General features: G+C 38.8%; 1 protein-coding gene across 3 annotated transcripts in view; it reads right to left on the reverse strand.

The window, feature by feature from the left end:
- Positions 1 to 8,051: 8,051 nt before the first annotated feature.
- The window catches only part of SYNPR (synaptoporin), a 340,575-nt gene continuing 322,665 nt past the window's right edge, over positions 8,052 to 25,961 (reverse strand). For 2 of the 3 annotated variants that reach the window (XM_009238830.4, XM_009238832.4), the window contains 2 exons: positions 15,752 to 15,943; positions 8,052 to 9,761 (listed from right to left, as the gene is read on the reverse strand). In XM_009238830.4, the coding sequence (XP_009237105.1) occupies positions 9,504 to 9,761; positions 15,752 to 15,943 (450 nt within the window). In that variant the 3' untranslated portion in view covers positions 8,052 to 9,503. 3 annotated transcript variants of the gene reach the window in all.

A 25,961-nucleotide genomic window follows, 5' to 3' on the forward strand; every position in this document is an offset into this window, starting at 1 on the left:
TGATTGGGAGCATTGTCAAAGTTATCTCAGTATTTGATCATTGAAAAGCTACCTGCTGCCACACATTAGTGCTGTGGACTGGGTTACTTTCTAACAAAAGTTAATATAATTGATTGGAACAACTATCAATTTTAAGAACATTATCAGCTACTGAGAACTTTAGGGAAATCTGCTAATAAATTTACTTGTATTCTTTTTATATTATATATTATATTTATATAAAAGTATTATAATTATAGGATTTTATTTTTATCCTTTACTGGTGGGATAATGTGGTAGGCAGATTAATAGCCTCCCCAAAGATGTTCACTTTCTAACCTCCAAACCCATGGTTATGTTACGTTACATAGAGGATTATGTTCACAGATGGAATTGAGGTTGTTAATTAGTCAACCTTAAAATAGACAGATTATACTGGGTTATCCAAGTGGACCCAATGTGGTCACAAATGTCCTTAAAAGTGGAAGAGGGAGGCAGAAGAAGAGGCCAGAGTGATGGCCCTCTGAGATGAACTCAGCCTGCTGTTGCTGGCTTTGAAGATGGAGAAAGAGAACCATGAGCTAAGGAATATAGGTAGCTTCTAAAAGTTGGAAATGATAGGGAAAAGGACCTCCAGACAGGAACAAATCCCTGCCAACCCCTTGATTTCAGCCCATTATATGCATGAAAAATCTAAGCCCCAGGGATGACGAGGCCCTCTCCTGGGATCACACAGCCTGGTTCCAAAATTTGAATCCAGGTCCATCTGATTCTAAGCTGAAGATTATACCAGGTGGTTAGAAATGTATGTGATCACTTTACATTGGAAAGCTAATGACAACATCTTCTGATGCAAAAGATGCAATCTAGCTCTTACTCCCAAGACAAAGACTGACCTCAGGTCTCGTCTGAGGCAATTGTCTGTGCTGATAAATGCAGTTTCTAGGAAATGCATGTGGCACCATGCTGCTAAGTCCAGTGGAATCATGTATCAGTACTAACCGTGAAATTTTAATAGAACGTCTAGGAGCTTCGAGAGAGCAAGATTAAGAAAGGACTTATAAAAATGGCAGTAATGCTCAGGGCAATGTGTCAGCTATGGAATCTATCAAAATTCTAGAAGGAATATGACAGTGAAGATCAATCAGAAGAGACTTAACTCTCTAAAGAGATGAGAAGAGAAAATATCTGGGAAAAATGTCACTTCCCAGGAAAGGAGGGAAAATATCTGAAATAAGAAAAAACATTCAGTTTGTATTTTGCATTTCTTATGTTCACCAAATTGGCATGACAGCAGGTGACATGTTACATGAGATTGTCTCTAGTAAGTAGGGAGATGACTTTAAATTGATATGAGCCAGTGAGTCTTGCTCACAGCACAAGCCAATTAGACCCTCTTAAGTTCCAAGTGGCCAGGAAATCAATATATGAATAAAATAGCAGAGGCTCAAAGGCAAACTCTTTCTCGGGCACCAGGAAATCTATTAGACTTATTACAACCAACTTCAAGGGTTTTGTTCAATAAGCCAAGGCACACATAGTGGTAACCTGCTTATTTAAAGGAAATACTCAACTAGACATAATATTTTCCACACAAATAACAAGACTTCCAGGAAAATAGCTAAAGTTCACTCTATTCTCATCTTGGCCTTTTTATACCCAAGGCATATTATTCACAGAGATGAGTTCCAGTTGGGACTGGAGGTGCCAGGCCATTCTTAAAAGTGTTTGCTGCCAACAGGTTCTGAAGAGCATTCAGCTAAGTCCTAAAATCCAGCAAAGCCTCAGCCTCTAAGCCAAGCATGTTAAGAAATTATTCTTAGTTCTACCGGACTTTTAGCCATCTTAAAGACTTCATTAACTTATTCAGTGAATTGTGTCTGACTTTATTCATGTTGGTAAATGATGCTGACAAAACAAATTCCTTCCAACTATCAGGGACTCAGCATCACTAGTGAAGATTAACTGAAGCACCTGATGGTCTGGGTCTGTGCCAATTGCACCCTAGGTGGACAGACAAAGCTCATCACCTTAAAACATAGTAGGTAGTGTGGTAGCACTTTTGTGGTCTAGCAAGATGGTTTAAAGCAAGGAGTTTTGGATGCAGACAAACCTAGATTTCTGCATCCGCTGGGCTCTGCCCACATCCAGCTCAATGATCTTCAACAAGTTATCTAATCTCTATGAATCTTAGTTTTCTCATCTGTTCAATTGGTACAACAATATATTTATCTTGCATTTCCTGTGAGCATTAAATAGGAAAGTGGATATAAATTGGGTAGCATAGTTCTCTGCGGAATAGAGGCTCAGTACCTGGTAGTAACTAAGAACTATTTTTATTAGTGAAGGTGTTCACAAGGATTTTGTCATTATCTAATTTCTCTATACTTTGGTTTTCTAAACTGTTATACAAGGGTAATACTAGTATCTGTCACATAGTGTTGTGGTTAAATGCAAAGTGCTTAACTCAGTGGCTGACACATTATAAGCACCCAATAAATGTTAGCTATTGGTTTATAGTTGCTATCAAAAATTATCTTTAGATGTCTAGATAAAATCACATGAAATATTGGGGTTAAAGTCATATTTGTATGCTAAGTAGACTGAGGAGTTAATGGTTAAAACAAACAAAAAACCTCTTAGGATTAAAAGAGATTTTTGGCAAGCTATTTAACACTCCCAAACCTCAGTGTGGCATACATTATTGGTGGCCCACCCATATCCCCTTGAGACTCACCATTGCATGCATACTGACCTAATAACCCCCAAATGCCAGCACTCGCACCACTCCTCATGCTTTCTCCATCTGCTCTAGCCCATCCACAGGGTGATCGGAAAGGGCTGGGGAATTGCCGCTCTCTTAGAGCAGCCCTTATTCAATGATTGACAGAAGCGAGCAGGTAAATATCACAGCTTCTTTTGGCCCTGGTTGGGCTGACTGGTGTTCTGCCCTGGGTTTCATACTCTCTAGCGGGATTGAGCCCCCGCTGCCCATAGCAATAATCTTCTCCATAACCCAAGATTTATTGTTTTCCTTCTCCTCTTTGGTTCACTTCCCCACCCTCCTACTTGTACTTGAATTCTTATCTCAGAGAGAGTTGGCTTCTGGGTTAACTCAGTTTAGGACACTTTTTTTTCAAATGGGGACAATAGTACTTACCCTTTCACTGGGCTGATGAGAGACCAAATGAAATTACAGATGTTATGAACTTTGAACAGTACAAAGCACTTTCTATAAAGTGAAGATTTATTATTCTTTGGCCAGTGTTTAAGATTTCCCCCAACCAATATTTAAGACCCAAGAACCAGCTGGAGCTGTTGCTGAGCATGAATGTGGCCCCCATCCTAACTCAGGCTGCCATATCCTCATTCCAGGGCTTCTGGCATCTCATCCTGTACCCATCTTCCTCCAGCCCTATTGCTCTCTGTCATGCCATCCTGGTTTATTTCCTCTTTAACATTTATCACTATTTGAATTTATCTTATTTTTCTCCCAGCACCTAGAACAAAGCTTAGCATATGGCAGGTGCTCCATAAATAGCTGTTGAATGAATTGATGACTTCATTAATCCATTCTCAGCATCATCCTTTATAGGAAGTTGCAAAAATAGTACAAAGTCCCATGAACCCTTCACCCAGCTTCCCGCAAAGGTGATGTCTTGTCTTATAATAGTACAATATCAAAGCCAAGAATTTGATAGACAGATTTCTTTGAAGAGAAAATTAAATCATGTCATTTTCCTGTTTATTTGCCCAGTGGCTTCCCACTTCTCTTAGAATAAAATCTGTTTCCATGTCCTCCAAGGGCCTACATAACCTGGCTTTTTCAAACTCTGCAGCCCCAACTCCCGCCCCACTCCTTGCATGTCCAGCCCTAGTAGCTTTTTTCTCTTATGAGTCATTTGAAGGCACCCAGCAGTCTCCCCTCATTAGGTCCTTGGATGCACTCTCCCCTCTGCCTAAAATATTCTACACATAACTGGTTCCTTCCTATTCTTCATGTCCCAACTTACATGTTCCCTCCTCAGAGAGGCCTTTGTTGACCACCCTGGGCCACTCCTCCCCACCCTGTCCCTTGTTTCTTTTCGTTACAACATTAATCATAGTTCATTCTTACATGTTTGGTTAATTTACTTGTCTGCTATTTGAATCTTCCAATCTTGAGTGTAAGCTCAAAAGATGCCAGGTACTGTATTTTGCTCAATTCAGTACAATTAGAAGTTTGACTTATAAAAACTCAGGCTTCAAAAAAACCACAAGGAGATACCATCTTACTCCATTCAGAATGGCTATTATTAAAAAGTCAAGAAATAACAAATGCTGGTAAGAAGGGAAGGCTGGCCAGGCGTGGTGGCTCACACCTGTAATCCCAGCCCTTTGGGTGGCCCAGGCGGGCAGATTGCTTAAGCTCAGGAATTTGAGACCAGCCTGGGCAACATGGTGAAACCCCATCTCTACCAAAAATACAAAAAATTAGCCTGGTGTGGTGGCATGAGCCTGTAGTCCCATCTACTGGGGGTACTGAGGTGGGGGGATCGCTTTGAGCCCAGGAGGCGGAAGTTGCTGTGAGCCAAGATCGCGCCACTGCACTCTAGCCTGCGTGGTAGAGCCAGATCCTATCTCAAAAAAAAAAAAAAAAGAAAGAGAGAGAGAGAGAGAGAACGAGAAAGAAAGAAAAGAGAGAAAAGAAAGAAAGAACGAAAAAGAAAAGAAAAGGGAATGCTTATATACTGCTGCTGGGAGTGTCAGTTAGTTCAGCCATTGTGGAAAGTAGTGTGGTGATTCCTCAAAAAACTAAAAACAGAATTATCAATTGATCCAACAATCCCATTATTTCATATATACCCAAAGGAATATAAATCATTCTATCACAAAGACACATGCATGCATATGTTCATTGCAGCACTATTCACAATAGCACAGACATGGAATCGGCTTAAATGCCCATAAACAGTAGACTGGATAAAGAAAATGTGGTACATATACACCATGGAATACTATGCAGCCATGAAAAATAACAAGATCATGTACTTTGCAGCAACATGGATAGAGCTGGAGGCCATTATCCTAAGTGAACTTATAAGTGGGAGCTAATCAACAAGAACACATGGACACAAATAGGGGAACAGCAGACACTGAAGTCTCCTGGAGGGTGCAGGGTGGGAGGGAGAGGATCAGAAAAAACACCTGTTTGGTACTATGCTTAGTACCTGAGTGACAAAATAATATGTACATCAAACCTCCATGACATGAGTTTACCTATATAATTAACCTGAACATGTACCCCTGAACCTTAAATGAAAGTTAAAAAAAAATCCCCAAAACTCAGCTTTTTGTGAGTGTGGATTAGGTTTATACCTCAACATTCAATAACAAGCTAACTACACCCAGTAGTATACAGTTCATAAACCTCTTCCACACACAACCAACTCAGTTCCTATGAGGTGGGACTATCTGCAGCCCCCTTTGACAGACTAAGTGAGAATAGTAATGTTCATTGATCACTGTAGTGGGTGATTTGCATGCCAAATGTTGCTTTCCTTTGGTCAGCCTCTAATTTCTGCCATAGCTTGAAGAATTGTTCTGGTTCGTATTGATAGTGGCCCCCTCCCCACCTCATGCATGCATCTCACATGGCTTCCCCTTTATCTTTCCTCAAGGACCCTGTCCCCAGGAATGGGGGAGGGGATGGTGGTGATAGGACCCATGCCAGTGCCTCTCCCCTTTCCCCTAGCCCACTGCTTGAGATGTTAGCACTCAAGGCTTGTTTCTCTGAAGTCCTAGGAGCCTGCTCAGTCTCCTGGCAAGTGTAACCTGGAAACGTGGAAAAGTTACCACTATTTGGGGCAACTCTCAACCAATAAGGGCCAGAGATTGGTAGGTGAACACTCCAGCTCCTGCTCCTTGATGGACAATTGCTGGAGCTGCTCAGAGACCCTGATGAAACTGAGCTCCTGCTGCCTTACCAGCAACAACATGAACACATCCTTTTATTGGCTTTGCCTCCTTTCCTGTCTCATTCTCCCCACTTTGTCACTCCTGACTCCTGGAATCAACTCCTTGCACCCAGCTCTTGTCTTAGCCTTGGTTTCAGGAAAACCCAAACCCAGAGGGTGCTTACTGTCTGCGAGAAGCTGTTCTAATTCCGTCACATGGCTAGATGGTTTATCTTTCTCATCCTGACAGCAATCCTACCAGGCAGATATTGCTGTTATCCCCACTGTAGAGATGGGGAAACTGAATGAATGAGATATTAAGTATCTTACCAAAGGCATTTATTGATCTGCCCATATCCCCCAGTGTTTGAAGGTGCTCCCTGGGGTGTTAACTCTACTGCATTTCCAGGCTGCACTTGCCTGTAGGCTGTGGCTTCAGAAAAGTCCCAGGGCTTTGAAGAAGGCTTTGAGGAAGAAAAAGGAGAGTTGAGGAAATGGCAGTGAGTGATTCTCACCCAGACAGTCTGATATCAGGGCCCACCCATTTAACTTCTTTGCTTTACCTCCTCCTAAAAAAAACAAAGGTGCAGGAAGGTGAAGTCACACCCTGAAACACAGCTAGTGAGCACTGAAGCTGAGATTCCAAATTAGTCTTATTGGATACATAGACTCAAACTCACCTGCCATTCTCTTTTTATGGCTCACACCTGTAATCCCAGCACTTTGGGAGGCCGAGGCGGGCGGATCATGAAGTCAGGAGATCGAGACCATCTTGGCTAACACGGTGAAACCCTATCTCTACTAAAAATACAAAAAATTAGCACGGCGTGGTGGCGAGCGCCTGTAGTCTCAGCTGCTCTGGAGGCTGAGGCAGGAGAATGGCGTGAACCCGGAAGGCGGAGCTTGTAGTGAGCCGAGATCGCGCCACTGCACTCTAGCCTGGGCGACAGAATGAGACTCCATCTCAAATAAATAAATAAATAAATAAATAACAAATCTACTACTCTTTTCTTGAAACCTGAAGGAATAAATCAGTTTAGCAAAATCCCCATTGGGTTAGAGCAGGTCTTTATTGCGAAACTGCGGTGGACCGTGGAAGCATGTCTCTATCTCAACCACGGCACGTAGTGTTTTCCATTTATCAGTGCCCAGAGTGCTTTGGAACTGCTAAGGCTGGTAAAAATCACTGCTGGTTAGGAGGATTTCTCCACTTTGCCGAGTTCATGACAGCTTATAAAGCAGAGGACATTTTGTTCTCCTGCGCAGTGCTGAAGGAAGCAGTCAAATCCAGCCATTGTCCCAGGAAATAAGGGGGCATTGGGAGTTGGGGTGGGAGCGGGGAGAACTCATACCACATCCCCTCCTCCCACTCCCAGCCTACTGCCTCCTAGATGCTAGGAGTTAAGGCCTATTTCCTTATTCTCAGGATGTTTTTCTCGCTTGTCCTCTAATCCACTCTACTCTAGCCATTGAGATCCTTTCAACATGCTAATCTCATCACATCCCTCTCCTGCTCAAAAATCCTTCAGTGCTTTCCCTTAGCTTCTTTAGGATAAAGACAGAATTCCTGATTAGGCCTTCAGACAGGTTTCACCCATGTCCCCATCAGCAGTCACACTTCCTGAAAAGCCTTTTGCTCATTAAACTCTGGCAACCCTACATATCCATCCTGTCTCCTACCATCAAAGAGCTTTGTCAGGCTGTTCTCTGCCTGGGACATGCATCTCTCCCACCTTGTCCTTGCTAAACCATGTGTAGTCTTGAGGTCTGAAGCTTCTTGACTTCTCTCTAACTAGTTCAAACCTCTCTGACAGATGTTCCTGTGGAATCCTGTGCCTCTCTTTGTTGCACTCAGCATAATTGGGGTGTGATTATTTTAATGCCTGTCTCTCCTAATAGAGTGTAAGCTTCTTAACATACTGCCTGTTTTCGTTTTTTACTACTGCATTACCAGTGGCATGCACAGTGACAGGTGCATAGGAAGTCCTAGAATGGTGGAATGAATGAACAAACCTCACTGGGCTCATGAAACAAGGACAGGGTGACAGATTGGAGACACTGTGCATTTAACCTTTGTTTGTCATTGTTAAAGCCAACCAGGTTCTACTGTTGTAATTCTTCACTGTCCAGCCAGCATTGTATGCAATAACTTTATTAACGTCAAATAGATATCACAATACAGTTTTATCCAACAGGATTCAGAAACTGGTTACAGATATCATCTAAGACACAAGGCTGTTTTGTGCTAAAATGCTTCCAACATCACTAATCACACAACGAGTTTGTACATCAATAACAACTTTTATCTGGAAATACAGATGCTCAGCTTGCCCTCTCTATTGGGTCCTCGTGTTTTAGCTGAGTTAAAACGAGGAAGTGAAGATTGACATTTTCCTGATAATGAATACATTCTGGAGAATATTTCATGAGAATTCTCTTTGGGGTACAGAGTGGCATATGGAAGCCATTTTTAATTTATGGGCTACACTCAAATCAGAATTAGTAAGTTTAGCTGTGACTTGAGAATTTTTAATAATTACACTGAGGAACATATTAGCTTTACAAATAAACAGGATTTAAAAGTGTAGCTGGTAGTAGAGGTTCTACAGAATATTCTTTATAAATAAATACTTCAGCAAGGCAGTACCTTGACTATGGTATCTATATCTGCATCTCCATTATTCCAAGAAAACAACATTCCGTAAACACAAAGAGTTATTGGGCCGTGTTATTTATGGTCCACAAGATAAGAGCCACAAAACACCATAGAAGGTTACAAGAATGCAAATATTTAGCTAAGTAAATAGAATAAATATTGGGCTGTTATCATATGTAGCACTAAATGTCTACTAATAGGGGAAAAGAAAAACTCAAATCTTAATTACAATGCATTCAGAACTTGGGTAAAGCCGGAGAGACAAATTTGCAAAGTATACAAAGTAGTGAATATATTCCTATAAATATCCATTTGACAAATTCATGGTGCAAACCAGAAAATTTTCGTAAACACAGTTCAAATGTTCATTGTGTGAGAAAATGCTTATTCATGCACTTAAATCATATGAGCATTGATTTATCACATAAAAAAACAGAATAATTTTCTGAAACAAATAACTTAGAGATGCATAGTCCTATCGGACCTAAAACTAAAAATACAATAAGACATGCATGTTGTGATACACCAAATTGTCTTCCAGAAATTATTATAACATCTTTCGCATCAAAATGCATAAGAAAACTCAATGCTATTTGATTTACTTTATGCATATTACATACTAGAGACTTTAAGCTACAAAATACTTCTACTACTTTAACATACATACAAAATGACCATGAAAGTATCTGTATATATAACAAGGTACTCTCCAATTAGCCATCTATGATGAATAATATATCTCCTCATGTCGTCTCATCTCTAAGTATCATTTATCACAACCCAGGACTTTCTGCCTTAATGAAGACTAGAGATCTCTGATTTACATTCAATACTCTCTGCATTAATAATTGATTGAAACCCTTAAAAAATTCTTCTGCCACTGAAATGGAAGGTGGTGAGGCGATCTGCAGAAGAATGCAAATGCTACTCTGTTAAATCTGATTGGTAAAGGAAGTGGGGCCAGTAGGCTGTTGGCCAAACTCATCTGAGGATGGCCCCAAACTCGCCTGCTGACTGTACCCACCGCTTGATCCATAGCTATCTTGGTTGTAACCACCTTGATTATAGCTGCTGGAGTGCTTCTCCATTGGATCTGAAAGATACCTCTGTCCTGAAGAATGCCAGCCGGTCTCCTTGAAAACAAACCATATGTTTCCAGCCCAGAGAATAAAGTTCAAGAATCCAAAGACCTGAAGGAGAATCAAAGCCAATGAATTGATAGACTAGACAAAAACCCAAGAAAAATTTCAATTTTGGAAAAATCCTTCACAATACAAAAGATCACTTTTCACTTTAATGTTGAGTCCGCTTCCAAGTTTTTCATTTGGAACTGGTATTTCATTTAGAATATTTGACCTTTATTAGATGCACTACATGTCAGGCACTACATAAAGGGCTTTATGTGTATCAATTCACTTGCTCTAAGAATCAGTCTAAGAAAAAGTTGCTGTTGTCCTACCCATATTAAAGATGTGGAAATCTTGTCTAAGGTCGCGTGGCTTGCTGAGTAGTAGATCTGTGATCCAAACTCTCTTCTGGTTCCATAACTGGAAACCTTACTTAAGGCATCATTTATTCTCCAAATAAAGTATCCTTCATGGTGTGTAAGATTATTTCCAGATGGCACAGGGCTGAGAATTTTCACTTTAATAATGGTGCATTCGTTTATAAGGCTATCTTCTCTTTATGGTTAGAGATACTACTTTTGCTTTTCCATTTATTGTAATCATATAAAGAAAGTGAGTCAATTAAAAATATAGGGTAAGCAATGGTACAGGTGATATGCAAATAAGCATATGCATGATAGCATACTGAGAGGTTGACTGAATAATTGCACTTTCTGTGCCTCTCACAGGGATAAGTGAATGCTGAAACCAGACTATGAATAAAGTGCAGGTTTCAGAGAAGTATAAAATATTTTCTTAAGAACTGGATGTGAAACTTTCCTTGGAAATTCCTCTTACTCTCCAGGAGGGTGTCACTGAGTCAGAGGACTGGGTGTTGCTTCCCCAGGGCCTAAGGTTTGATGGAAGCAGAATGGTTTGCTATTGCATGAGGCCCGAACAGAAGTCCTCATTCCATGGCTTGTTCTGCAGCCTTTTCCAAGGCTGGTTGATTGACTTGGGAATTAACTACAGGCAGTCTGTTTTAACAGCCCCCTAATGGAGACAGGTAACAGTAGTATAATGCAAAGCTGTGATAACATTAAAGTATATTTAGTCATCACCCCCTAGCATGACGCTGACCAATCAAAATGGACTTGGGCAGTGGCCACGGTCCTGGAGTAGGGTGCTGGAAGTCCCTTGCTGGGTCAATATTTATCCTTTGGTTTCTGGACAGTGAGATGATCCATAGTGGCCTGTGGGTAGTGGTGGCAGAGGGGGCACTGGTGTGGTCAAGAAGCTGGGCCTTGGAGACTTGGAGCTGAGACTATCAAAATATTTCAATATTTTAGCAGCACATGAATGCAATCTTAGGCTTGGAGTAATCGCTATAGGCTTTGAAATCAAAGGCATCCTGGGGACTGTACTTTCTTGCCCTGCTACCTGGGACAAGGCATTTAGTCTGTAGACTTCATTTTTGTTTTTATTTTTATTTTTATTTTATTTTTAATTTTATTTTTATTTTTATTTTGTTTTTATTTTATTTTATTTGTTTTTGTTTTTATTTTTTTCTTCTGTTTTTATTTTGTTTCTTGTATGGAATGGAGACAAGAATTCCTTTCTTGGAAGACAGTTGGGAGGATTAAAGAGGATGTGTGTAAAGTAGCTGGACAGTGCTGGACACATTAGCAAATACTTACTAAATGGTAAACTATGCTCTGAATCATTTTCTAAAACATTTCTGTGAATTGTATTTTGCTGACTTTTTTTTTTTTTTTTTTTTGCTACAGCATAAATTGAACTGAGACATAAACAATGAGATGATGTTCTTGAGACAATAGCCAAAATCAAGTCTCTAGGCCCCCAGCTGATCTAATTAAAGACTGGTTTATCCAGACCTCCCTCCTTCTTCGTTCTCTCCTCTTGCATCCTCTTTCCTTCCTTTTTACACTAATTGAGAACCTATTTTGTGCCATGCTCTAGGCTACCTGCTGAGGGAGATACAAAACATAAATAAGGTATAATAGTTGCTTGAACAAAATAAATTAGTTAACTACTGACAAAACTCTAATTTGCATAAAGGACCATTTTACCATGTGTATGGTAACCAGAATATTTTCCATTAAAAGGGGGATCTTGATTAAATTGCACCTTTATAAGTGTATGTCAATATATGAGTATAAAAAATCACTGAGGAGCCTGGGCAACATAGCAAGACCTTGTCTCTTAAAAAAAAAAAAATTAGCTGAGCATGGCAGCACATGCCTATAGTCCCAGGTACTCAGAAGAGGTACTTGGAAGGCTGAGGCAGCAGTATCCCTTGAGCCCAAGAGTTCCAGGTTATAGTGAGCTATGATTGTACCACTGCACCTCCCGCCTGGGTGACAGAGCAAAACCCTATCTCAAAAAAAAAAAAAGAAAAAAGGAAACAAAAGGAAAGGAAAACAGAAAAGGAGAGGAGAAGAGAGGAGAGGAGAGGAGAGGAGGGGAATGGAAGGGAGGGGAGGGGAGGCGGGGAGGGAAGGAAAAACTATCAAGGGATCTTTTCAGGCATGGCTCTGTCCAGGGATGTAATTTTAGCTATTTCCTATCTGTCAATTTCTCTCTTTTCCCTGTTACTATTTGTTTTTTAAAAAAGGGATGCTGAAGAAAAACTTAGACATCAAAGAAATGCTACTTAAAAGTAAGAACGTAAACAAGGCATTTCAATGGGCATATTTAAGGAGTACTGATTTTTTACTCCAGCGTCACAGATCTCTTGGCTGGCACATTTTAGGGTCACCTGGGCCCTTGAACTCTTTTTTGCTATTTTGTTGGAACTGAAATTGGGGTAAGAATGTGATTCAAGCTCAGACTTGTGGACAACAGAAAGAGAGATTGAAAGAGACTGTACATAACATGCAAAAAATGGGGAGACAAGATCTAGACTGTCTAAAAGATGTACTAAGATTTGTCTGGGGTGAAGCTGGAGAAGCAGAAGTTGAAATTATGGCTAAACTATTTGTGCTCAGTGAAACTTTGAAAGAAATTGAGAGACTAAAAACATTATTTCTTCCTTCTCTATTTAGGCTCTAACACTGTATGACATTTGGGAATGATCGTATTTTAGTAGCCATTTTCAGTTGACATGTATTGAGCATTTGCCATAAGCTGGGCATGATGCTAAGTATTTTTTTTATAGATTATCTCACTGAATTGTTTCAACAGTATTGAGGTCTGTTGTACAATTATCCCCATTTTACAGATGATAAAACTAAGGATTACAGAGTTTACCTCAGCTCCCAGTATTTGTAGTATCTGGATATCTTACCTACATTTTAGTATTACTGTAAAATTATAGCCAAAGTGCTTTGAAGATAGTAAATTTGTTACCAAGGTAGAGAATATGACTATTATTTCCTGACTCATTTACTTCTAGAGGTCATTTATTGTGGTATGTGTCTGGCTCCTACTCCAAAACCTATGTTTGCCCAGTAAAGTGTGTTCTCTGAGTCATGTTTCTACTACATCATTCTCCAAACCCTCTATTCATAACTGATGAGACTAAGATGGGCATCTGGCCTAAGGTGGGCAAAGGAGATTCTCTCTACCAGAAATTTGCAATTGGACCTGAGTGATTTTCATTCAGTCCAAGCCGTTCAGTCTTTAAAAAATACATATAAACTTAGAAACTGCAGAGTGGCTATCTTCTGCTGTGTGGATGAAAGAAAAGAAATAAAGTTTCATCTGAAAAGAGAGAATAATGTAACAAACATGCAGAAAGGGACAGGGACACAGAAAGAAAGAGAGATGAGAGATGGAGGATGAGAACTGTCCAGCTTCCTGACAGTCTTCCAGTTCTTGGCTGTTGGGTTTTGCCCTGGGAAGACACACTTTTAATGTCTTTCCAACTATTTTCAGTTTTTGCATAAGCTAGCTCAATATGATTTGAAGCCAAACAATTTGTAATAAAAATATTGTGTTTTGGTTGATTAATGTCCTTTCCCCTGCTTTTGGTAATAGAGATCTGATTTTCTTTGCAGAGCCAAGTTTCAGTCAAACGGCTTGAGCTCTGTCCTGGAACTTTGCATTTTGAGCAAAGCAATGCAAGATTAGGTAAAACTTTCCACTAATGGCAACTCTTTATTTGGTACTGAACATCTAGGACTCTCATTCTGCTCTAGATTCTGCTCTTTCTGGAACCTGTTTCTTCAGGTTTCATCAAGTTGTATGAGCTACTTAATATCTTTCCAAATACTTTTTTCCTGTTGTAGTTAAAATCAGCTTTGATTATTCTAATGCGTACACACATTGGTACCAGAAGTGGACTGCAAAAACAGATTTTAGGGATATGAGGATTGGTTTGCCTTAGCCAGTTTGAACTGAATTTTCTGTCACTAGGAACTAGAAGACTGTTAACTGATATGGATACATCACTACAACACCACTGGACCTGTCCTTTCACACACATCACATTATTTGGTTTCAATTCATTCTTTATTTTGGTTTTAGGAGACACATCACATTGTTTTTCATTCATAATTTCTATCTTTTAGTCTAAAAATTATTAGATATATCAGAAGTGGAATTAGAATAACCATGCAGAATGTCATAATTTATTGGGAGATTAATTATTAAACTAACAAACATATCAAGCAATTTTATTTTTGTCCTGTTAGATTTTGAGATCAGGGTTGTAATAACTTTCATTAAATACTGTCTATAAACAAACTACAGAAGTATAAGTAAATATGGTAACATATACCTCAAAGTATTCATTTACAAGTGTGGTCAGCAATGAATAAAAATGATTGTGAGACCCTAATGCAGAGTTTATTTTCATGGTTACTATCTCACCAAAGCAGAAATCACAGTCCAGTCAGAGTAGCAACCCTTTTTCTCTTCTTAAGTGCCTTCGCAGACTGAATTTCAGAAAGCTGTAGAAACACAGGTTAATCTTGAAGCAAAGATAATTATTTCTAGGGTGTGCTAAAGAATGTGCTTTCAGCAAACACTGCTGAGCCTTCTATTCTTCGATAACTGCTGCTTTTTGCTGCCATTATAGCTTATGTATTTCTCAGATACAGCTTCTTTCTTTGGAATAATACAAGTTCTTACACTTATAAATTAAAAATCCAATTTAGTGTCCCTGCTAACTGTCAGATTTTCTCTTTTCTTGTAAGAGCCATAACTCTTGATGATAACATTTGACTTTGTTCAACTAATACAGTGCAGCTTTTCCGAAGTTATAAAGTAACTAAACCAGAAGCATGGAGAAAATTCAAAAATTACCATAGCTATTATAAGTACTTTTTTACATTATAAATTTCTTTTTTCACCCTACTAGGTCTTTGTATTTTTCTCTAATCAGTTGGGTGTATTCTAACTACACGTGGCTTGAACAGTGTTTTCTCCCAGGAACTTGTATGCCCTCAAATATTCCTTTTAACTTTTGTCTGGCTTCAACCTTAAAGTTCAGTTTTTTTTTGTTTTTGTTTTTGAGACCGAGTCTTACTCTGTTGCCCAGGCTTGGGTGCAGTGGCCTGATCTTGGCTCACTGCAACCTCCGCCTCCAGGGTTCAAGTGATTCTCATGCCTCAGCCTTCCGAGTAGCTGGGACTATAGGCATGTGCCACCATGCCTGGCTAGTTTTTTTTTTTTTGTATTTTTAGTAGAGACAGGGTTTCACCATATTGGCCAGGATGGTCTTGAACTCCTGATCTCAGGTGATCCTCCCACCTTGGCCTCCTAAATTGCTGGGATTATAGGCGTGAGCCATTGTGTCCGGCCAAAGTTCAGATTTTATATTTGCTTCTGGCTTAGAGTTTCAACTGGACTGTCACCTAAGCAGCAGCTGCCAGTACCTGCGGGGTTCTTAATAAAAACTCCTTAATCAGCAACATTACAAATGATGGATTCTGACAATAAAAAACCTGAGGGCCAAGTGATCATCCTGCACCTAAGGTGAAGTGTCTTACCTTTTGATTGGCCTGGTTTTGTAGGCAACGATTTTCAAGATGACTTCTGAGATGTTTTTCTTATTATTTTGACTGGCAAACAAAGATATGAACAGTAAAGCATAGATGAAAAATACTTACCACAGAAGTGTTTAAGCTTGACATAACAGGGCTGTGGATAGCCATGCATTTGTTGGATGGCTGTTTGCAAGCTGACATTAGTAGCAATACTTCCTTGGGATCTGTTGCAACTTTGACGTCAGACAGTCCTTTTGCCCAAGCTGATGAACCCACCAACCACAAAAACGAAAAGACTACAGTGACAATGAAGTCCTACAGAAACAAATCAGAATAGAAAATGGTAAAAGAAAATGTGAGTTCTAGAAACAAGTTGATTTGTTTATATAACTATTTGGTTTGCCTTTTGGAAAATTTTAAGATCCCATAGCACTGGAAACAGGGAAAACATTTAGAAAAACAAATAAAAGAAAGCTTTATGATATTATATTTATCTTTCTATAAAATAAATAATAATTATATTTATTAAATGCTTACTATATCCCAGGAATGATGCTAAGGACTTTATAACCCACACCTAATTGTTCCTACAACAGCCCTGTAAGGAATGGTACATCATCCTATTTGCAGATGTCAAACTAACATAGAGAATGGTTGAATAGCTTGTCTGAGACTTCACAGATAATTCATGATGGCAACAGGATTCAAATCCAGGCAACCTGAATGAATACTGAGTCCAAGTTCTTAACCATGCAGCTGTCATAATTCCAAATCTTTAGACAGATCTGCTAATTGTTTAAGATTCTTGGATGGCAATGTTCACTCATTCATTCATTCATTCATTTGTTCACTTAACAAACCAATGTGTTATCTATATGTTATTGGTTAACCAATATGTTAACCAATGTGGAACTATGTTATGTGGAAGACAATAAGAGCTGTAATGTTTTTGAGTGTCTGCTATGGGTGAGAGGTTTTGTATAAAATTATTCTTATAATAATCATATTAAACAGTATTCTTATGCCCATTTTAAAGAGGAGAAAGCTGAAACTCACAGATAAAAGGTAACACATAGAAAGTTGCAGAGCCAGAATTCAAATCTAGGTCTGTCTGACCCTGAAAATCATCTGCTGTTCGCAGGGGAAAGAAGCTTTTATCCATATCAAACGAAATTTCTAGGATGTAATGGGATGAGTATTGTAGAGACCATCTCCAAACTTCTGATGATGAGGGCTACATCTCTCATCCTCCCTCATGACTTGAGTGGGGTGGCAGGTGGGAGAGACTGTCTAAGATTTAGACCATTAGAACATAGTATTAAAAAAATTCAGATTGACTATATATATGTTTGACTATTGTAAAAATGTTGCATGCTGCTTACCTAAAATAATAAAAATGCTGACCAGGAAAGAAAAAAAGTATATTTGATATGCCAACAGAAACAGTTTGCCCTTTTGTTCTTAATAATAACCTCCTCAAGTAGAAAATTTGGCATGTGTTTCTTTCCTGCCCGAGGACATAGTGCATCTGACTTGCTCTGTATCTTGCTCTCATGGTGTGGCTGAATTACTTTTCATCATGATCCCATGATCTACACAGAGGGAGCTTTTACACTCTAAAGATGCTGTGGTGCCAGACATTTGTTAGGTGTGATCTTTGTGGAGAATGTTCTGGAAGGTCGCACTACTAAGAGTGGCTGAATCTTCTGCAAGTCACTCCATCCAGTGGCTGTTGTTGTGAATTATGTAACTCACCAGTTTACCTTTTTTCATGTTGGCTCCAGAAAACTAAGGGCCAATGTGTGACCCATTCATAGGGTTTTGATGGCATGGGTATTTTAACCGGATTCCTTATTTGGTTTTATATTCCCTTTCTTCTTTTTACTTTTCATTTTCATTCAATTACACCTTGGTTTTTAAATGTCCTTATGAGCCTTTCTGAGATGAGGGAGAGGTATAAACAAGCAAACAAATACAATATCTACAGCTGTTTCAACAGTAATACAAATATTTGGAATAAAGAAACTCAAGTGTTTGGATCTGAATTTGAAATTGGAGGAATAGTTACAAATAAATAAGCCAGATTGACTGTGACAAATCATGACTTTCTGTTCATGTTCAATCTGGTACCTTCATTCATTCATGCTTTTATTCAAATAGTAATTTTTGAGTAATGTGCTGAGTATTGAGGAAGGTCTTACAGAGGATTAAAAAATGCAAAATATGAGCTCTGTTCTCTTGATATTATGTATTTGTTAGGGCCCACAGTTACTTTAAAGCATTACCTATAGTATGATGGTTTTCATTATTTATATTCATCACAATTAGAAATAGACTTGTAGAAAGGCCCATAGAATGGGGAAACACTTAAAATAGAATAGTCATGTGAAGACCTTTCAATTGGAAATTGGAGAAAACTATGTTAGATTTATTCGTTCAAATAATAATATTCATACGTAACATTTATTGAGTGCTTATTATGTGTCAAGTATTATTCCAAGTTTATGTGTTTTGACTCATTTAATCCTGACAACTGCACCATGAAATAGATACCAATCCTGACCCCATTTTGTAGTTGAGGAAATGGAGACACCAAAGGTTAAACAAATTGCTTGAAGTCATGAATTAATAAGTGGAGGAGCAAGGATTCTAAGGCTGGCCATCTGCCTTATGGAATACTGATCTTCCTATTTAAAATGAAGACACTAAGAAGTTTTTTTAAGTTGGTTTTGACTATAATCCCAGCATTTTGGGAGGCCAAGGCAGGACGATTGTTTGAACCCAGGAGTTCAAGACCAGCCTAGGCAACACAGTGAGACTTCATCACTACAAAAAATTAAAAAATTAGCTGGACATGGTGGGGCATGACTGTAGTCCTATCAACCTGTGAGCCTGAGGTGGGAGGATCACCTGATCCCAGGGGTTTGAAGTTGCAGTGAGCTACGATTGCATCACTGCACTCCAGCCAGTTCAGCCTGGGCAACAGGATGAGATCTCATTGCTAAAAAAAAAAAAAAAGAAAAAAGGATTTGAGGTCCCGCTTAATTTAAATAGAAAAAATAGTAAGAAGTCATTTTCCATAAACAAGCTTCTGATTGAAGTCAAGGATCTATATCTTCGGAATAAATATGGTATTTTAAGAAGCTGGTTCAACCTTTTATCCCTTAGTGCCATTTTGTAAACAGGCATCAGTAATATAACTAAGTTTCTCTAATCTGAGTTAAAAGTTCAGACTTTGTCATTAGGCAGACCTGGGTTTTAGTCCTTACTTTGACACTTACTACCTGTTACCCGTGTGTCCATTTGCTAGACTACTTGAGGCCTCAGTTTACCTCTCTGTAAGTTGAAATAATAACAGTAACCCTCTTGTAGGATGATAGTGAGGATAAAATAAGTTAGTATAGATCAAATGTTTAGCACAATGCCTGGTAAATAGTGAGTGACAAATAAATGTAAACTTTTATATCACAAATGAAAGCCATAATGACAGCAACAACAATAATATAAATCATATAAGGCTATGGAGCAGGAACCTACATGCCCCATAGCAGAGACCTATGATCACTCCAGCTGCATAGGCCCTCTGTCTGCTGCTCAAACTCACCAAGAACATGTGTAGCTTAAAGGTTTACCCTGGGCACTCCCATCCCTTGGGACCCACATGGCTCCTTCTTTCTTTCTTCAAATCAATGCTCAAATTTCATTGTATCATGATGCTTTTTTGCCCACCACATATAAATAGCATCCTATGTTAAATTCCCTATGTTCCTTTTCCAGTTTCATTTTTCTCAGTTTCATGTTCACCAACTGGTACATTATATATTTACTTGCTTGTATCTTGTGGGCAGATTTTTGCCTATGATGTTCATTACTGTCTGCCCATCACAAAGAATGGTGCCTGACACATAGCAGCTGCTCAATAAATATTTCTGAAATGAAATGTTTCTGATAGACTGAAGTGGAAATAGCAGTGTAGAAACCTTTGCACACAGGCCAGGGCCTTTGCACTTGCTGTTCCCTCTGTCCAGAATTCCTTTCCTATCCCTTAGAGCCATCATGTAGAAGGGCACATTCCTGTCTCGGGGACTTCACACTTGCTATTCCCTTGGCCCAGAATTCCTTTCTTATCCCTTGTAGCCATATGACCTGCTTTATCACCTTAATTGGTCCTCATTAATGGTCCCCTCCCCAGATAGACTTCCCTGAGCCCTGCAATTAAAATGTACACCTTTCTCTCTATTCCCTTATTCTTTTTTGCTCAGCACTTTTCACAATTTGGAACGGTTTACTTGCCTACTTCTTCCAATATGATGTTAGTTCCATGGATGCAAGGATTTTGACTACCTAGCTCATTTCTGGTTCTTGGCAGAGGGGTGCCATCAACATTTGTTGAGTGAAAGAATGAATGAAGGAATATATAAAATGATCCCAATTTTGTTAAAATATATATATTTATGTATATAACATTACATAAGAATATATCAAGTGGCAATGGTAGAATTAGAGATTACTTTTCTTTTACATAAGCTTATGTATGTAAAAACTCATTTTATAATTAGAGCAAATGATCAAGGCACTGGCCAATGGTTTTCCCAAACAAAACTTCACATGGCAAAATTTGCCCTTACAATAGCAACAAGATTTTAATTAGACCAAATAATAATGTAATTAAAATTGAGAATTTTTACTATCCTACGTAAATTTTTGAAAATCATATCAACCACGTTCATGTACCACAGAGCAATAAAAACAGAAATCAGTGCTAAGAAAATCACTCAAAATAATACAATTAGATGGAAATTAAACAACCTGCTCCTGGATAACTTCTAGGTAAATAATGGAATCTAGGCAGACATCAATAAATTATTCAAAGATTAGAACAAAGACACAACATACCAGAATCTCTGGGACACAGCAAAAGCAGTGTTAAGAGGGAAGTTTATAGCACTAAACACCCACATCAAAAAGTTATGAAGATCTCAAATTAACAACCTAATATCACAACTAGAGGAACTAGGGAAACAAGAGCAAACCATCTCCAAGCCAGCAGAAGACAAGAAATAATTGAAATCAGAGCTGAACTGAAGGAAATGGGATGTGAAAAACCATACAAAAGATCAATGAATCTTAAAGGTGGTTTTTTGAAAGAATTAATAAAATAGATAGACTGGTAGCTAGACTTGTAAAGAAAAAAATAGAAGTTCCAAATAAACACAATCAGAAATGACAAAGGGGATATTACCACTGGCTCCACAAAAATGGAGTGGAGAAACTACTCAGAAACTACTATGAAAACCTCTATACACACAAACTAGAAAACCTAGAAGAAATGGACAAATTCCTGGAAATTTCCCAAGATTGAACCAGGAGGAAAATGAATCCCTGAACGGACTAATAATGACTTCTGAAATTGAATCAGTAATAAAAGGCCTGCCAACCAGTAAAAGCCCGGGACCAGATGGAATCACAACCAAACTCTACCAGATGTATAAAGAATTGGGACCATTCCTACCAAAACTATTCCAAAAAACTGGGGAGGAGGGACTCTTCCCCAACTCATCCCATGAGGCCAACATTATCCTGATAACAAAACCAGGCAGAGACACAATTAAAAAAGAAAACACTGTTCATCAGGCCAATATCCTTGATGAACATAGATGCAAAAATCCTCAACAAAATACTAGCAAATTGAATCCAGCAGCACATCAAAAAGCCAATTCACCATGATCAAGCAGGCTTTATCCCTGGGATGCAAGGTTGGTTCTACATACACAAATCAATAAATGTGATTTACCAAATAAACAGAAATAAAAATAAAAATAAAAACCACATGATCATCTCATTAGATGCAGAAAATGCTTTCAATAAAATTCAACATCCCTTCATGTTAAGAACCCTCAACAAACTAGGCATTGAAGAAACATACTTCAAAGTAGTAAGAGCCATCTATGACAAACCCACAGCCAACATCATACTGAATATACAAAAGCTGGAAGTATTCCCCTTGAAAACCAGAACAAGACAGGAATGCCCTCTCTAACCACTGCTATTCAGCGTTGTGTGGGAAGTCCTAGCCAGAGCAATCAGGCAAGAGAAAGAAATGAAATGCATCCAAATAGGAAGAGAGGAAGTCAAACTATCCCCTTTGCAGATGATATAATTCTGTACTTGGAAAGTCTCATAGTCTCTGCTCAGAAGCTCCTTTATCTGACAGACAACTTCGGCAAAGTTTTAGGATACAAAATCAGTGTACAAATATCAGTAGCATTTCCATACACCAATAACATCCAAGCTGAAAGCCAAATCAAGAACACAAGCTCACTCACAATAATCACAAAAAGAATAAAATACCTAGGAATACAGCAAATCAGGGAGATGAAAAATCTCTACAATGAGAATCACAAAACACTGCTGAAATAAATCAGAGATGACACAAACAAATGGAAAAACATTCCATGCTCATGGAGAGGAAGAATCCATATTGTTAAAATAGCAATACTGCCCAAAGCAATTTATAGATTCAATGCTATTCTTATCAAACTACCAATGACATTCTTTACAAGATTAAAACAAAACTATTTTAAAATTAATATGGAAAAAATGAGCCTGAATGACCAAGGCAATTCTAACCAAAAAGAACAAAGCTGGAGGTATTACTTTACCCAACTTCAAACTATACTATGAGGCTACAGTAACCAAAACAACATGGTACTGTTATAAAAACAGACACATAGACCAATAGAACAGAGTAGAGAGCCTAGAAATAATTTCACACACCTACAACCATCTGATCTTTGACAAAATTGAGAAAAGCAAGGAATGAGGAAAGAACTGCCTATTCAATAAATGGTGCTAGGATAAGTGGCTAGCCCTATGCAGAAGATTAAAACTGGACACTTTTCTTACACCATATACAAAAACAACTCAAGATGGATTAAAGACTTAAATGTAAAACCCAAAACTATAAAAGTCCCAGAAGATAACCTAGGAAATGCATCCTGGACATAAGAGCTGGCAGAGATTTCATGATGACAACGCCAAAAGCAATTGTGATAAAAACAAAAACTGACAAATGGGAACTAGTTAAACTAAAGAGCTTTTGGACAGCAGAAGAAACTGTCAACAGAGTAAACAGAAAACTTACAAAATGGGAGAAAATATTTGCAGACTGTGCATCTGTCAAAAGTCTAGTATCCAGCATCTATAAGGAACTTAAACAAATCAACAATCAAAAAACAAAGAACCCCGTTAAAAAGTGGGCAAAGGACATGAACAGACACTTTCAAAAGAAGGCATACATATGGCCAAGAAGCATTGAAAAAGTGCCCAACATCACTAATCATTAGAGAAATGTAAATCAAAACCACAAAGAGATACCATCTCACACTGGTCAGAATGGCTATTATTAAAAAGTAAAAACAAAACAAAACAAAACAAACCAAAAAACAGATACTGGCAAGGTTGCAGAGAAAAAGGAATGCTAATACGCTGTTGGTGGGAGCGTAAACTAGTTCAACCATTGTGGAAAGCAGTGTGGAGATTCCTTAAAGAGCTAAAAACAGAACTACCATTCAATCCAGCAATCTCATTATTGGGTATATACCCAAAGGAGTATAAATCATTCTACCATAAAGACACATGTATGTGAATGTTCACTGCCACACTATTCGCAATAGCAAAGACATGGAATCAACCTAAATGCCCATCAACAGTAGACTAGATAAAGGAAATGTGGTACGTATACAGGACAGAATACTATGCAGCCGTAAAAAAGAATGAGATCATGTCCTTTGTAGCAACATGGATGGAGCTGGAGACCGTAATCCTAAGCAAACTAACACAGGAACAGAAAACCAAGTACTGCATATTCTCACTTAAAAGTGGGAGCTAAAAATTAAAGTACATATGGACACAAAGAAGGGAACAACAGACACCAGGGTCTACTTGAGGGTGGAGGGTGGGAGGAAGGTGAGGATCAAAAAACTACCTTTTGGGTTCTATTACCTTGATGACAAAATAATTGGTACACCAAACCCCCATGACATGCAATTTACCTATACAACGAATCTGCACATGTACCTCTGAACATAAAATAAAAGTTAAAAAAAAGAATTGAGAATTTTTACATCAAAGGGTTTCAGACAGTAGCCTCATGACAGGTTTTCTTTTCTTTTTTTTTTTTTTTGAGACAGAGTTTTGCTCTTGTTGCCCAGGCTGGAGTGCAATGGCACGATCTCGGCTCACTGTAACCTCCACCTCCCAGGTTCAAGTGATTCTCCTGCCTCAGCCTTCCCAAGCAGCTGGGATTATAGCCATGTGCCACCAAGCCCGGCTAATTTTGTATTTTTAGTAGAGATGGGGTTTCTCCGTGTGGGTGAGGCTGGTCTCAAACTCCCGACCTCAGGTTATCTGCCCACCTCAGCCTCCCAAAGTGCTGGGATTATAGGTGCGAGCCACTGCATCCGGCCGTGGCAGGTTTTCTTTAACTGAGCAAAGTATGGTGATGGGGAGACTAGGTCAAAAATTCTGAAGAATATATAAGCCTGAACTTCTGTATTTTTTGGCTTTGGGTATTGTATTAGTCCTTTCTCATGTTGCTATGAAGAACTGCCAGAGACTGGGTGATTTATAAAGGAAAGAGGTTAAATTGACTCAGAGTTCTGCATTCCTGGGGAGGCCTCAAGAAACTTACAATCATGGCAGAAGGTGAAGGGGAAGCAAGGCATCTTCTTCACAAAGCAGTAGGAAGGAGAAGTGAAAGCAGGGGAAATGCCAGATGCTTATAAAACCATCAGATCTCATAAGACTCACTCATTAACATGAGAACAGCATGGAGAAACTACCCCCATGATCCAGTTACCTCCATCTGGACCTGTCCTTGACACATGGGGATTATGGCAGTTAGGGGATTAAAATTCAAGATGAGATTTTGGGTGGGGACACAACCAAACCATATTAAGCATAAACCTGAGTTTGAGGATACCTTGCAGAAAGTGAGATGTGGGAACAAATAACCTGACACCACTTCCCTACATTGTCCCACCTCCTGCTGAGGCTCCCCACTGGCCAAACCCAGCTGGTATCCAGAGGGCAGGGAGCCCATTGATTTGACCCATGCCTGTCCCCTCCTGGCACAGAGCATGATGTAGAAGGGCAGAGAGGAGATCAGAAGCCCTCCAGAGCTGGTGGCTGTTTTAGGAGCAGCAGCAGTAGCTGCTGTCCGTATTTACTGAGTGCTTCCTATACGCCAGCACTCTGCTAAGTGCTTACCAACATCATTCATCTTATGACGTAGGTACTACATTATCCCCATTTTACTTATGAGGAAGCTAAAGCATAGACAGCTTAAATACTTTCCTTATAATTAATGGCTGGCTTGACTACCACAGCTTATCACAAGCTTTCCAAAAATTTGGGAGACAGATGATTTTTGGTATATTTTATGTGAATAATAACTTTAATTGATGTTCTCTAAATTTTAGTCAGTTTGGTACTACCTAAACAATTTTGATTTTGAACACATATCTCCTGTGTTATTGCTTAATATTTCATTTAAAGCAAATTATGCTTTTTACATAGCTATCTTAGAAATTATGTGTACTACTTAGAAATTATATGTGTACTATAAATAAATGTTAAACCAATATAGCTTCTCACAGATAGAAGAAAATTGCAAGCATAAATACTATACAGTAAAAATAAAATATCTTAAATTCTAGCTGGAGATGGTTGTCCAAGGCTTTGGAGCCTAGAATTTTTGTACTGGGAGATTAACTTGTGTTAGAGGAGTATTAATGAAATACAGTCATCTGTCACTTAACCGACAGGGATACGTTCTGAAAAAAAGGTGATTTCATCATTGTGTGAACATCATAGGGTGCACTTACCCAAACCTAGATGGTCTAGCCTACCATATGCTTAGGCTATGTGGTACGGCCTATGCTCCCAGGCTACAAACCTGTACAGCATGTGAATATTCTGATTACTGCAGGCAATTGTAACATGATGATGATAAGTATTTGTGTATCTAAACACATCTACACATAGAAAAGGTACAGTAAAAATATAGTATAAAGGATAAAAAATAGTACACTTAGATAGGGCAGTTACCATGAACAGAACTTGCAGCACTGGAAGTTGAATGTGAAGGCCTAGGACAGACATTATTGTGCACTACTGTAGACTTTATAAATTCTGTATGATTAGACTACACTAAATTAATTTTTAAAATAGAGTGATTAAGCTACCATAACATTATGATGGCTATGATGTCACCAGGGGATAGGACTTTTTCAGCTTCATTATAATCTAATGGGACCACCGTCATATATTG

Source organism: Pongo abelii, chromosome 2 (assembly GCF_028885655.2).
Source record: "Pongo abelii isolate AG06213 chromosome 2, NHGRI_mPonAbe1-v2.0_pri, whole genome shotgun sequence".
In the NCBI taxonomy this organism is placed as follows: domain Eukaryota; kingdom Metazoa; phylum Chordata; class Mammalia; order Primates; family Hominidae; genus Pongo; species Pongo abelii.